Source organism: Salvelinus alpinus, chromosome 7, assembly GCF_045679555.1.
Source record: "Salvelinus alpinus chromosome 7, SLU_Salpinus.1, whole genome shotgun sequence".
Lineage (NCBI taxonomy): Eukaryota > Metazoa > Chordata > Actinopteri > Salmoniformes > Salmonidae > Salvelinus > Salvelinus alpinus.
Window position 1 is genome coordinate 62,431,422 of NC_092092.1, and position 15,966 is coordinate 62,447,387.

Below are 15,966 nucleotides of genomic sequence, written 5' to 3' on the forward strand. Positions count from 1 at the left end.
CGACCACCAGGTAACAGAGAGACCAGACCCCACCACCACTAGGTAACAGAGAAACCAGACCCCAACACCACCACCAGGTAACAGAGAGACCAGACCCCATCACCACCACGAAACAGAGAGACAAGACCCCACCACCACCACCAGATAACAGATAGACCAGACCCCACCACCACCAGGTAACAGAGAGACAAGACCCCACCACCACCAGGTAACAGAGAGACCAGACCCCACCAATACCAGATAACAGAGAGACCAGACCCCACCACCACCAGGTAACAGAGAGACAAGACCCCATCACCACCAGATAACAGATAGACCAGACCCCACCACCACCAGGTAACAGAGAGACAAGACCCCACCACCACCAGGTAACAGAGAGACCAGACCCCACCAATACCAGATAACAGAGAGACCAGACCCCACCACCACCAGGTAACAGAGAGACAAGACCCCACCACCAGCAGATAACAGAGAGACCAGAACCCACCACCACCAGGTAACTGCGAGACCAGAACCCACCACCACCAGGTAACAGAGAAACCAGACCCCACCACCACCACCACCAGATAACAGAGAGACCAGACCCCACCACCACCAGGTAACAGATAGACCAGACCCCACCACCAGCAGGTAACAGAGAGACCAGACACCACCACCAGGTAACAGATAGACCAGACCGCACCACCAGCAGATAACAGATAGACCAGACCCCACCACCACCAGGTAACAGAGACCAGACGGCACCGCCGCCAGGTAACAGAGAGACCAGACCCCACCACCATAAAACAGATATACCTGACCCCACCACCATCAGGTAACAGAGAGACCAGACGCCACCATCACCAGATAACAGCAAGACCAGACCCCACCACCACCAGATAACTGAGAGACCAGAACCCACCACCACCAGGTAACTGCGAGACCAGACCCCACCACCAGCAGATAACAGAGAGACCAGAACCCACCACCACCAGGTAACTGCGAGACCAGAACCCACCACCACCAGGTAACAGAGATACCAGACCCCACCACCACCACCAGATAACAGAGAGACCAGACCCCACCACCACCAGGTAACAGATAGACCAGACCCCACCACCACCAGGTAACAGAGAGACCAGACCCCACCACCGCCAGGAAACAGATAGACCAGACCCCATCACCACCAGGTAACAGAGAGACCAGACCCCACCACCTACAGGTAACAGAGAGACTAGACCCCACCACCTACAGGTAACAGAGAGATCATACCCACCACCACCAGGTAACAGTGAGACCAGACACCACCACCACCAGGTAACAGAGAGACCAGACCCCACCACCTACAGGTAACAGATAGACTAGACCCCACCACATCCAGGTAACAGAGAGACCAGACCCCACCACCACCAGGTAATAGAGAGACCAGACCCCACCACCACCAGATAACAGAGATACCAGACCCCACCACCGCCAGTTAACAGAGAAACCAGGCCCCACCACCACCAGGTAATAGAGAGACCAGACCCCACCACCACCAGGTAACAGAGATACCAGACCCCACCACCGCCAGTTAACAGAGAGACCAGACCCCACCACCACCAGGTAATAGAGAGACCAGACCCCACCACCAGGTAACAGAGAGACAAGACCCCACCACCACCAGATAACAGAGAGACCAGACCGCACCACCACCAGATAACAGAGAGACCAGACCCCACCACCACCAGGTAACAGAGAGACCAGACACCACCACCACCAGGTAACAGAGAGACCAGACCCCACCACCAACAGGTAATAGAGAGACCAGACCCCACCACCAGGTAACAGAGAGACCAGACCCCACCACCACCAGATAACAGAGAGACAAGACCCCACCACATCCAGGTAACAGAGATACCAGACCCCACCACCGCCAGTTAACAGAGAGACCAGACCCCACCACCAGGTAACAGAGAGACCAGACCCCACCACCACCAGATAACAGAGAGACAAGACCCTACCACATCCAGGTAACAGAGATACCAGACCCCACCACCGCCAGTTAACAGAGAGACCAGACCCCACCACCACCAGGTAACAGAGAGACCAGACCCCACCACCAACAGGTACAGGTTAAGATGGGGCAATGTGCGGTATGTTGCAGGCTACTGCCACCACAATGAAAGAGGCCTAAAGACTGGTGCTCCCCTTCTCTAACTGTAGTAGAGCTGGACTGTTGCAGTAGCTCTGTAAATTGGGCCCTTGGGTCCTGCATTTAACGTTCTCCTCTCTACCTTTTAGTTCCGTCCTCCTCCAAACAAGGCGCTGTTGCTGCACTGCTTATTCTGGCTCGGGACGCTCATGGGATATTAACTGTTTGCAAGCTTTGCAGAATGGTGGTGGGATGAGTCTGAGAAATGTGCACTCCAAATATTAATGACAGAGAGGTTAGGAACTCTCTGTCTTATTGCTCTATTAAGTCATTTACCTCCTGTCCTGTTCACCAGTCATGCCAAAACTCCATCCTACCAAAACGGGCTGACATTTCTGCCGATCTTTTCAAACTGCTCTTAGACTAAATAATTTCACATTATTATTCTTAGGAAGGTCACCGTGATATAAGTCAGTATTTGACGTCTATCCATGTCTGAGGATGTAGGGAGATGATGTGGAAACTGGCCACGAGGGGCAACAGCATCTACCTCTGGTTCCAAAGGTTGCATGTTCAAATCCAGCGATAGAAAGTTGTTTTGGATTTTTTTAAATTAAGCCTTTCCCAAATCTTAACCCTAACCTCAACCTTTCAGAGTTAATACCTAACCTTAAGAATTCAGAGTTAATGCTTAAACTTAACCTTGAACGATACAGAGAAGTAACCAAACACCTCTGCTTCCAAAGGTTGCATCTTCGAATCCAGCAATAACGTTATTTATTTATTTATTATTATTTTTTTAAGCTTATTCCAAACCTTAATCCAGCGTTTCCCAAACTCGGTCCTGGGGACCCCAAGGGCTGCACATTTAGTTTTTGCTTCACTAGCACTAAACAGCTGATTCAAATAATTAAAGTTTGATGATCAGTTGATTATTTGAATCAACCATGTAGTGTCTGGGAAAAGAAAGAAACAGTCCACCCCTTGGGCTCCTCAGGACCACGTTTGAGAAGCGCTGCCTTAACCCTTACCTTAACCATTCAGAGTTAATACCTAACCTTAACCATTCAGAGTTAATACCTAACCTTAACCATTCAGAGTTAATACCTAACCTTAACCATTCAGAGTTAATGCCTAACCTTAACCATTCAGAGTTAATACCTAACCTTAACCATTCAGAGTTAATGCCTAACCTTAACCATTCAGAGTTAATGCCTAACCTCAACCATTCAGAGTTAATACCTAACCTTAACCATTCAGAGTTAATGCCTAACCTTAACCATTCAGAGTTAATGCCTTACCTTAACCATTCAGAGTTAATACCTAACCTTAACCATTCAGAGTTAATACCTAACCTTAACCATTCAGAGTTAATGCCTAACCTTAACCATTCAGAGTTAATACCTAACCTTAACCATTCAGAGTTAATACCTAACCTTAACCATTCAGAGTTAATACCTAACCTTAACCAATCAGAGTTAATGCCTAACCTTAACCATTCAGAGTTAATGCCTAACCTCAACCATTCAGAGTTAATACCTAACCTTAACCATTCAGAGTTAATACCTAACCTTAACCATTCAGAGTTAATACCTAACCTTAACCATTCAGAGTTAATGCCTAACCTTAACCATTCAGAGTTAATGCCTAACCTCAACCATTCAGAGTTAATACCTAACCTTAACCATTCAGAGTTAATGCCTAACCTTAACCATTCAGAGTTAATGCCTAACATTAACCATTCAGAGTTAATACCTAACCTTAACCATTCAGAGTTAATGCCTAACCTTAACCATTCAGAGTTAATGCCTAACCTTAACCATTCAGAGTTAATGCCTTACCTCAACCATTCAGAGTTAATACCTAACCTTAACCATTCAGAGTTAATGCCTAACCTTAACCATTCAGAGTTAATGCCTAACCTTAACCATTCAGAGTTAATACCTAACCTTAACCATTCAGAGTTAATGCCTTACCTTAACCATTCAGAGTTAATGCCTTACCTTAACCACTCAGAGTTAATGCCTTACCTTAACCATTCAGAGTTAATGCCTAACCTTAACCATTCAGAGTTAATGCCTTACCTTAACCATTCAGAGTTAATACCTAACCTTAACCATTCAGAGTTAATGCCTAACCTTAACCATTCAGAGTTAATGCCTAACCTTAACCATTCAGAGTTAATGCCTTACCTTAACCATTCAGAGTTAATGCCTAACCTTAACCATTCAGAGTTAATGCCTAACCTTAACCATTCAGAGTTAATGCCTAACCTTAACCATTCAGAGTTAATGCCTAACCTTACCCATTCAGAGTTAATACCTAACCTTAACCATTCAGAGTTAATACCTAACCTTAACCATTCAGAGTTAATACCTAACCTTAACCATTCAGAGTTAATGCCTAACCTTAACCATTCAGAGTTAATGTCTAACCTTAACCATTCAGAGTTAATGCCTAACCTTAACCATTCAGAGTTAATACCTAACCTTAACCATTCAGAGTTAATACCTAACCTTAACCATTCAGAGTTAATGCCTAACCTTAACCATTCAGAGTTAATGCCTAACCTTAACCATTCAGAGTTAATGCCTAACCTTAACCATTCAGAGTTAATGCCTAACCTTAACCATTCAGAGTTAATGCCTAACCTTAACCATTCAGAGTTAATGCCTAACCTTAACCATTCAGAGTTAATGCCTAACCTTAACCATTCAGAGTTAATACCTAACCTTAACCATTCAGAGTTAATGCCTAACCTTAACCATTCAGAGTTAATGCCTAACCTTAACCATTCAGAGTTAATGCCTAACCTTAACCATTCAGAGTTAATGCCTAACCTTAACCATTCAGAGTTAATGCCTTACCTTAACCATTCAGAGTTAATGCCTAACCTTAACCATTCAGAGTTAATGCCTAACCTTAACCATTCAGAGTTAATGCCTAACCTTAACCATTCAGAGTTAATGCCTAACCTTAACCATTCAGAGTTAATGCCTAACCTTAACCATTCAGAGTTAATGCCTAACCTTAACCATTCAGAGTTAATGCCTAACCTTAACCATTCAGAGTTAATGCCTAACCTTAACCATTCAGAGTTAATGCCTTACCTTAACCATTCAGAGTTAATGCCTAACCTTAACCATTCAGAGTTAATGGCTAACCTTAACCATTCAGAGTTAATGCCTAACCTTAACCATTCAGAGTTAATGCCTTACCTTAACCATTCAGAGTTAATGCCTTACCTCAACCATTCAGAGTTAATGCCTAACCTTAACCATTCAGAGTTAATGCCTTACCTTAACCATTCAGAGTTAATGCCTTACCTTAACCATTCAGAGTTAATGCCTTACCTCAACCATTCAGAGTTAATGCCTAACCTTAACCATTCAAAGTTAATACCTAACCTTAACCATTCAGAGTTAATGCCTAACCTTAACCATTCAGAGTTAATGCCTAACCTTAACCATTCAGAGTTAATGCCTAACCTTAACCACTCAGAGTTAATGCCTAACCTTAACCATTCAGAGTTAATGCCTAACCTTAACCATTCAGAGTTAATGCCTAACCTTAACCATTCAGAGTTAATGCCTAACCTTAACCATTCAGAGTTAATGCCTAACCTTAACCATTCAGAGTTAATGCCTTACCTTAACCATTCAGAGTTAATGCCTAACCTTAACCATTCAGAGTTAATGCCTAACCTTAACCATTCAGAGTTAATGCCTAACCTTAACCATTCAGAGTTAATGCCTAACCTTAACCATTCAGAGTTAATGCCTAACCTTAACCATTCAGAGTTAATGCCTAACCTTAACCATTCAGAGTTAATGCCTAACCTTAACCATTCAGAGTTAATGCCTTACCTTAACCATTCAGAGTTAATGCCTAACCTTAACCATTCAGAGTTAATGGCTAACCTTAACCATTCAGAGTTAATGCCTAACCTTAACCATTCAGAGTTAATGCCTTACCTTAACCATTCAGAGTTAATGCCTTACCTCAACCATTCAGAGTTAATGCCTAACCTTAACCATTCAGAGTTAATGCCTTACCTTAACCATTCAGAGTTAATGCCTTACCTTAACCATTCAGAGTTAATGCCTTACCTCAACCATTCAGAGTTAATGCCTAACCTTAACCATTCAGAGTTAATGCCTTACCTCAACCATTCAGAGTTAATGCCTTACCTTAACCATTCAGAGTTAATGCCTAACCTTAACCATTCAGAGTTAATGCCTTACCTTAACCATTCAGAGTTAATGCCTAACCTCAACCATTCAGAGTTAATGCCTAACCTTAACCATTCAGAGTTAATGCCTTACCTTAACCATTCAGAGTTAATGCCTTACCTCAACCATTCAGAGTTAATGCCTTACCTTAACCATTCAGAGTTAATGCCTAACCTCAACCATTCAGAGTTAATGCCTAACCTTAACCATTCAGAGTTAATGCCTTACCTTAACCATTCAGAGTTAATGCCTAACCTCAACCATTCAGAGTTAATGCCTTACCTTAACCATTCAGAGTTAATGCCTTACCTTAACCATTCAGAGTTAATGCCTAACCTCAACCATTCAGAGTTAATGCCTAACCTTAACCATTCAGAGTTAATGCCTAACCTTAACCATTCAGAGTTAATGCCTAACCTTAACCATTCAGAGTTAATGCCTTACCTTAACCATTCAGAGTTAATGCCTAACCTCAACCATTCAGAGTTAATGCCTAACCTTAACCATTCAGAGTTAATACCTAACCTTAACCATTCAGAGTTAATGCCTTACCTTAACCATTCAGAGTTAATGCCTAACCTTAACCATTCAGAGTTAATGCCTTACCTTAACCATTCAGAGTTAATGTCTAACCTCAACCATTCAGAGTTAATGCCTAACCTTAACCATTCAGAGTTAATGCCTTACCTTAACCATTCAGAGTTAATGCCTTACCTTAACCACTCAGAGTTAATGCCTAACCTTAACCATTCAGAGTTAATGCCTAACCTTAACCATTCAGAGTTAATGCCTTACCTTAACCATTCAGAGTTAATGCCTTACCTTAACCACTCAGAGTTAATGCCTTACCTTAACCATTCAGAGTTAATGCCTTACCTTAACCATTCAGAGTTAATGCCTTACCTTAACCATTCAGAGTTAATGCCTTACCTTAACCACTCAGAGTTAATGCCTTACCTTAACCATTCAGAGTTAATGCCTAATCTTAACCATTCAGAGTTAATGCCTTACCTTAACCATTCAGAGTTAATGCCTTACCTTAACCACTCAGAGTTAATGCCTTACCTTAACCATTCAGAGTTAATGCCTAACCTTAACCATTCAGAGTTAATGCCTAACCTTAACCATTCAGAGTTAATGCCTAACCTTAACCATTCAGAGTTAATGCCTTACCTTAACCATTCAGAGTTAATGCCTTACCTTAACCATTCAGAGTTAATGCCTTACCTTAACCATTCAGAGTTAATGCCTAACCTTAAGAATTCAGAGTTAATGCCTAAAATGAACCTTGGAACTATACAGAGACCAGACCCTACCAAACACTTTGAAATGTTATGTTAGGAACAACTTTGAAATGTGATGTGACTTTGAAATGTTGAGAAACATTGATGATTGTCTAACTCTGATGTGAGAATGTGAAATCTTGTTCATTAATCCAACCTCATACTCATAGTGTGGAAATATATATATTTACAATTTGACTGCACTGGGCCTTTAAAGTTACAAAACGAAATGTTCTCCATTATTTAGTATGTTGGGGTGGACAGGGAGAGGTTGCTAATTTTCTCAGATTTTCCTGTGATTTATTTGAGCTGTCATGAACTGTCAAACAGTTGCAGCACACCCAATGTTTTCAGAACTATCCTCATATTTCCTCGCGCCTTCCTGCGTGCACAACACATCGAGAGAAATGTGTGGGCGCACGTGTATGTGGAGTCGGGGAGTTGTCAGAGTGCAGAGGCAAGGAGCGAGCGAGACAGTGAGAGAGGGAGAGAGAGCGAGGGAGCAAGAGAGAGGGAGGGAGAGAGGGAGCGAGAGAGAGAGAGGGAGGGAGAGAGGGAGCGAGAGAGAGAGAGGGAGGGAGAGAGAGAGAGGGAGGGAGAGAGGGAGCGGAGAGAGAGGGAGAGGGGGGAGGGAGAGAGAGGGAGGGGGAGGGAGGGAGAGAGAGAGTGTGAGTTAGAGAGGGAGAGAGAGAGAGAGAGAGGGAGGGAGCGTTCTCTCCCGGTGCACTTGGCAGTTAGTTGCGGGCTGCTGTGCTGTTGCTGTCGTGGCGGTGTGGCTAGTCGCGGGGAACTTTAGCACACTGGAGCCCGAAGTCCCACTCTCTCACCTGCGCAGTTTGGAGCTGCCATGGGTCTCGCGCCTGGATTTACAATCTTAATCATTCTGCCGGCCTTTCTTCACACGAGCGGCCTGTATATCGCCAGTAGCGTAGGTAGGTAAATGTGGGACTTATGTTTACAATATTTTGCTGTTTCCATACGCCGGGGGTCAATAGGGTAGACGCAACCTTCTGTGCGCACTGTGCGCCCAACAGCGTAGCGTAGGCTATAGTCTAGTTATATACATACCCTAAAGCGTCCATTTTCAACTTAATAGATGGATGAAGGTTGCCAATACATTTCCCAGAGAATCGTCTCTCTCTGTGCTGTGGCATAAGGGCAGGCAGTGTTGTGAAGTGTGCGTTTCCCTCTCCTCTCCTCATCCCGGTGGTGACGCGGGCGCGCGGTTCAGGTTTTCGGGCAGTCAGGGCAGGAGAATTCACTTTGGCTTTTGTAAAGGATGCAAGGTTTGTTTGCCATGGAGTAACCTTATCTGATTAGGTGGATATCGCTGCTATCGATTTGGTCACAGGACAGAAAGGTCGGATGTTATTGATTATAAATTAACATAATTCCGTTACTTTTGAGAATAATAATAATAATGAACATAGCAGAATAATATCATTGCACAGTGTTTTACAGACAACTTTTTTATTTAGTGTGCATGGGGAAACATAGCTTATTGAACCTGTTATTATAGGATCAGACTGATGAGGTCTTGAAGGAATCAGGTGCCTGGTACCTCTTCCTCATCCAGGGCTGTTCCTAGCTTTTTGGGGGCCCTAAGCCATATTTGGTGGACTGGTGCAGATAAAACATTTTTCAGTTTTAAAACAAATTGCATGCGATTCTACTCATTTTTCCATGGGGCAGAGAGAACTTTGCCGTTTTAAAGCTAATATCATGGAGTTCGAAACATTTTGACATGGGATGGAAAAAACATTTAGCAGTTTTAAAGCAAATTTCCTGTAATTCTACACATTTTGCCATGACTTATGCCATCTTCAAATGATATCTGAGTGAGAGTGACTAACAAAATCAGTGGGGCCCCTTGAGCATGGCAGTTAACCCCCAACAACAACTGCTCCCCAGGCGCCCTGCCGATGACGTGGATGTCGATTAAGGCAGCCCCCCGCACCTCTCTGATTCAGAAGGGTTGGGTTAAATGCGGAAGACACATTTCAGTTGAATGAATTCCCCTTCCCCCTAGAGTTCAGGGCCTCTGGGCACGTGCCTTGTGTGCCCGGTCAGTAATTCAGCCATGATTGCTACAAGGTTTAGATAGCTTGCTAAACTACCTTACCTAGCAATCTATACAAGGTTAGCTGACATGGCTAATTGACTAACTATCAGTGACTGACATGAAAACAGAAAAACTGCTGATGCACAACCACATTTCCAAATTGCACCTTGTGTATTCTACTATTCTAACTTAACAGGAAGTTGAGACCTTGACTGACTTCCTGAAAAAAGTGGTGCCCCTAGCGGCCGCAAGGCCCAAGCGGCTATATATGTCACTTGTACCTATAAACGCCACTGTTCTCACCTGCTTATTCTCACAACTGTTAGATAACAATATCCATTATAGACACTCATAATGCCTATAGTGATTAAACACCATTTTCATTATCTGTGTAAAGATATCCATTTCAGATATTAATAATAATATTGAGTGATATTGAGAAGGACAGCGGAGGGTTAGTGTCACACTGATATGATCTAGTGTTGTGGCTGTGAGTTGTGATATGTGGGCGAGGTGCTGCTTTCTGTCACTAGTGGTTCCGGAGGGAGCATCTCTCTCTCTCTCTCTCTCTCTCTCTCTCTCTCTCTCTCTCTCTCTCTCTCTCTCTCTCTCTCTCTCTCTCTCTCTCTCTCTCTCTCTCTCTCTCTCTCTCTCTCTCTCTCTCTCTCTCTCTCTCTCTCTCTCTCTCTCTCTCTCTCTCTCTCTCTCTCTCTCTCATCTAAAAGCCGCCTCAGAGGGAGGTGTCAGTGTCACAGTTTTAGGGTGATGCGTCGCCAAGAAAACGGCCTGTAATGCTTAGAGATCTGGTTATGGGAAGTAGTAATGACGCAATAGGCTACTTAGAAATATGTTACATGTCTCCCCAAAGCTTGAGAGGACAACATGAATTTTGCACAACTTGGTGCGTTGATCAGAATAGATAATGATGATGAGGATGACAATACATTATGTTACACTATAAGGCTTATATCTATCTTACCAATGGAAACCTTTAAAACAATTATAATGAATTTGTTTGCCCTGGGTTTTCTGCTCTGTAGGCTAATCTCCTTGTGTTGTTGTCTCCTTGTGTGTCCACGAGGCGTTGTTATTAAGCCAACCAAGTGTTTCTTTACTCAACTGCATGCTATGGAAGTCAGCTCCATGGGAACCATGGCAGGCGGTGAGAAAACATTATTCAGCGTGTGAGAGTCGCAATTAGCACCTTGATCTTCTGCTGCTCTCTCTGTTGTCTCTGTGCTGCTGTGTGTGAGGAGAGGACTGAGAGGGAGAGAGACGCACAAGCACCCAACGCACTGCCACTGCTGAGGCTGCCGTTTCCATGCGTGCAGCCCTGCAAGATGTGGGGTCACATCTGGGTTCAGAGGTGTGTGTGTGTGTGTGTGTGTTGGATAGGCTTATTTGATTGAAATCCATGCAGATTTTCTCAGTGATCAAGAAGTGATGCAATTAAGATGACCTTCTCTCTCTCTCTCTCTCTGTGTCTCTCCCTCTCTCTCTCTCTCTGTCATTCTCTAATATACCCCCTTACCTCCCCTTTCCCTCTCTCTCTGTCTCTCTCTCTGTCTCTCTCTCTCTCTCTCTCTCTCTCTCTCTCTCTCTCTCTCTCTCTCTCTCTCTCTCTCTCTCTCTCTCTCTCTCTCTCTCCCTCTCTCTCTCTCTCTCTCTCTCTCTCTCTCTCTCTCTCTCTCTCTCTCTCTCTGTCTCTCCCTCTCTCTCTCTCTCTCTGTCTCTCCCCCTCTCTCTCTCTCTCTCTCTCTCTCTCTCTCTCTGTCATTCTCTAATATACCCCCTTACCTCCCCTTTCCCTCTCTCTCTCGCTGTCATTCTCTAATATACCCCCTTACCTCCACTTTCCCTCTCTCTCGCTGTCATTCTCTAATATACCTCCTTACCTTCCATTTCCTTCTTTCTCTCTCTGTCATTCTCTAATATACCCCCTTACCTTCCATTTCCTTCTTTCTCTCTTCTCTAATTCTCTCATTCCTCCCCTTCATATCCTCTTTTTCCTTCACTCTCCCTCTGCATTCCTCTCTCACCTCTCCTCTCACCTCCTATTTCTCCCATTCACCTCTCCTCCCTTCCTCTCTCACCCCTCCTCTCACCTCCTATTTCTCCCATTCACCTCTCTCCTCCCTTCCTCTCTTCTCCTGTCCTCTCTCTCACCCCCTATTCAGACTCCCTGCAGCATGTCCTGGGGGAGTATGGACTGGTGAGGCCCGTGAGCGTGGACGCAGACGGCCGCTTCTTGTCCCACGCTGTGTCAGCCGGCCTGGTGGGTGCGGGGCAGTCCCGTAGGCGCTGGAGGAGAGAGGCTGGAGAGAACGGGGGAGAAGGAGAAAGAGGTGAAGAAAAAGAGGGAATGTACGAGGAGGAGGACGGAGGGCCCCTACACAGACAGCTTTATTACAACGTCACCGTCTTCGGCCGGGAGTTCCAACTGCGTCTGCGTCACAACGCGCGACTGGTGGCCCCCGGAGCCAAGATGGAGTGGCATGACGATGACGACAGCAACGGGACAGCCACGCGCTCCGAGCCACTGCAGGGAGACTGTTTCTATGTGGGCGATGTCACAGACACGCCCGGAACCACCGTAGCCATCAGCAACTGTGACGGCCTGGTGAGTTTTGGTTGTTTCGGTTACTGTAGAGTCAATGCAATCCACTGAACACATTTTGACTGCTCTCCAATGGGAACATTTTCTGTCTCTCAGCACTGTTTCATGCTGTACTAGGGTTGTCCTTCTTCCTGCTCCTCTTTTCTACCCTGTTCTAGGGTTGTCGTTCTTCCTGCTCCTCTTTTCTACCCTGTACTAGGGTTGTCGTTCTTCCTGCTCCTCTTTTCTACCCTGTACTAGGGTTGTCCTTCTTCCTGCTCCTCTATTCTACCCTGTACTAGGGTTGTCCTTCTTCCTGCTCCTCTTTTCTACCCTGTTCTAGGGTTGTCCTTCTTCCTGCTCCTCTTTTCTACCCTGTTCTAGGGTTGTCCTTCTTCCTGCTCCTCTTTTCTACCCTGTACTAGGGTTGTCCTTCTTCCTGCTCCTCTTTTCTACCCTGTACTAGGGTTGTCCTTCTTCCTGCTCCTCTTTTCTACCCTGTACTAGGGTTGTCCTTCTTTCTGCTCCTCTTTTCTACCCTGTACTAGGGTTGTCCTTCTTCCTGCTCCTCTTTTCTACCCTGTACAGTATTTGCTGATTGGTGGAGCTTGGTCAAGCTCTCTAGTTTATGAACATCTAGCTCATTTGACTGGATGAGATGTACTGGTTATGTTTCTGTTTTGTAAATCTGTTTTGGATTGTGCCAAGACGTTGCTCTTAACTTCTCTGTGCTACGGATCCCTTTAGCGGGATCATTTTCCTAAACAACCGCTGAATTGCAGGGCGCAAAATATTACTAAACATATTTATAATCATGCAATCACAAGTGAAATATACCAAAACACAGCTTAGCTTGTTGTTAATCCACCTATCGTGTCAGATTTTGAAAATATGCTTTGCAGCGAAAGCAATCCAAGCTTTTGTGAGTGTATCAATCAATGCTAGAACAGCTAGCCCCAAATTAGCATGGTCACGAAAGTCAGAAAAGCAATAAAATTAATCGCTTACCTTTGATAATCTTCGGATGTTTGCACTCACGAGACTCCCAGTTACACAATAAATGTTATTTTTGTTCAATAAATATGACTTTTATAACAAAAAAACGCCATTTGGGTTGCGCGTTATGTTCAGAAAACCAAAGCCTCATTCAGTTTGACGAAAATTCCAAAAAGTATCCGTAATGTTCGTAGAAACATGTCAAATGTTTTTTATAATCAATCCTCAGGTTGTTTTTAACAAACATAATCGATAATATTTCAACCGGACCGTAACCTATTCAATAAAAGAGAGAAAGAAAATGGAGAGCTACCCCTCTCGCGCGCAGGAACTAATCAAAGGACACCTGACTACTTTTGAAAAATCTCGCTCATTTTTCAAAATAAAAGCCTGAAACTATGTCTAAAGCCTGGTCACAGCCTGAGGAAGCCATTGGAAAAGGAATCTGGTTGATACCCCTTTAAATGGAAGAAAGACGGGCAAGGAAACACAGATAAAAAATAATAATAATCACTTCCGGGTTAGATTTCCTCAGGTTTTCGCCTGCAGAATCAGTTTTGTTATACTCACAGACAATATTTTGACAGTTTTGGAAACTTTGGAGTGTTTTCTATCCTAATATGTAAATTATATGCATATTCTACGACCTGGACCTGAGAAATAGTCTGTTTACCTTGGGAACGTTATTTAAAAAAATAAAATAAATCTGACCCCTAGCGTCAAGAGGTTTTAAGGCGTCTCTCCATTCAATGGCCTGTAAAGCATGTGGAGTGAGGTTATCAGTCACCAATCATATCCCCTTCTTTAGAATGTGTGTGTGTGTGTGCATGTGTCAACAACTGCAAGACAGTGAGAGCAATCATGTCCGAGTTTCCATAGGAACGCCCAGTGCAGTTAATAGACCAATAAGAAAGAGAGTACCAATCCTCTCTGCCAATAACAGGTAGTTTCCAGCTTTCCCCTCCCCACTCAGACCGTTATACAGACAGTCCTAGAAAAATTGCTCTTGCTAAGAAGCAATTTTTTTTCTTTAAAACCATTTTGATTGAAAACAATCACAGTAAGGTAATTCATTGTTACCCAGAAATGATTTGATATTGAGATAAAAATGGCTGCATTGGACCTTTAAGAAGAGAAATTGTAGAAATAGGCAGGGTTTATGACTTTGTGACTATGTTAACTAGTGACGACCCCTTGACTTCTCTCTGGTAACTGAACCATGTTAGGTAGGTACTGTATTTCGGAAAATTAATCAACTGAATGATGTGTTTGGAGGGAGGGAGATCAGGTCTTGTTGAGGAGATGCAGGAGACTCCTGTACACTGTTGGCTGGGAAGGTGGAAGACAATTAGTTTCAGTTTGAAATGAAGTTCAGTACAGAAATCCTAACCTAGCCTCTTGGAATATTTTATGCATGGTTGTGTGTGGTTATAAACCTCTGTCCCGCTAATGGCTTTCCCCCTGGCCTAGCATACTCGGTCAAAGCTACAGAGGCTGTTGTTTGACGTGTGTGTGTGTGTTTGTGTGTGTGTGTATTATTCTCTGCTCTCCTCTATGCATTAGAGAGATTACATTTAGAACTGATTATCAATGGGATCTCTTTTGGGCCCAGACCTTCACTACTCTGCATCTCTTTTGGGCCCAGACCTTCACTACTCTACATTTCTATTGGGCCCAGACCTTCACTACTCTACATCTCTATTGGGCCCAGACCTTCACTACTCTACATCTCTATTGGGCCCAGATCTTCACTACTCTACATCTCTATTAGGCCCAGATCTTCACTACTCTACATCTCTATTGGGCCCAGACTTTCACTACTCTGCATCTCTATTGGGCCCAGATCTTCACTACTCTACATCTATATTGGGCCCAGATCTTTACTACTCTACATCTCTATTAGGCCCAGATCTTCACTACTCTACATCTCTATTGGGCCCAGACCTTCACTACTCTGCATCTCTATTGGGCCCAGATCTTCACTACTCTACATCTCTGCAATCAGACAGACAGACAGACAGACAGACAGACAGACAGACAGACAGACAGACAGACAGACAGACAGACAGACAGACAGACAGACAGACAGACAGACAGACAGAAACAGACAGACAAAGGGATGTGCGGATGTTAGACCTATCATTATCCCTGCTACAGCTCAGCATCAGGTGGGAGAACACCTGGCCAGCGGAGACATGTATTACACACACACCTGGTCACAGCTGGGAAGCTAGCAGCCCACATGGTCACACAGCACTCAAGCTTATGGCAGATACATGCATGGCGAATACAGACTTCAGAACGAGCCAGACAAACCTCACCAGGCATAGAGAAGTGATCCGCGATGTAGGGTGATCAGAGAGCGTTTCCCTCTCTTTCATCTGTTCTCTTTATCCCCCCCTTCTCTCCCCCCTCCATCTCATTTTTATCTTGATCTACCCTCTCTCTCTCTCCCTATCCCCCCCTTCTCTCCCCCTCCATCTCCTTTTTATCTTGATCTACCCTCTCTCTCTCCCTATCCCCCCTTCTCTCTCCCCTCTTTCTCGCTCCCTGTCTTTCCCACAGCCACCAGCGGTAGAGACAGGTTGGATAGCTTTTCTAATGATGCTATTAAAAGTGCCGGGGGAAGGAGGGGGAGGAGGGGGTAGGAGGAAGAGAGAGAGATTGGTCCTTTAGCAGGTTTT

At 44.4% G+C, this 15,966-nt stretch overlaps 1 protein-coding gene across 2 annotated transcripts in view; it reads left to right on the plus strand.

The window, feature by feature from the left end:
• Nucleotides 1-8,302: 8,302 nt before the first annotated feature.
• LOC139581445 (A disintegrin and metalloproteinase with thrombospondin motifs 2-like) overlaps nt 8,303-15,966 on the plus strand; it is a 228,267-nt gene continuing 220,603 nt past the window's right edge. For both annotated transcript variants that reach the window (XM_071411213.1, XM_071411214.1), the window contains exons 1-2: nt 8,303-8,560; nt 11,868-12,310. In XM_071411213.1, coding sequence (XP_071267314.1) covers nt 8,476-8,560; nt 11,868-12,310 — 528 coding nt within the window. In that variant the 5' untranslated portion in view covers nt 8,303-8,475. The remainder of the gene's footprint in view (nt 8,561-11,867; nt 12,311-15,966) is intronic.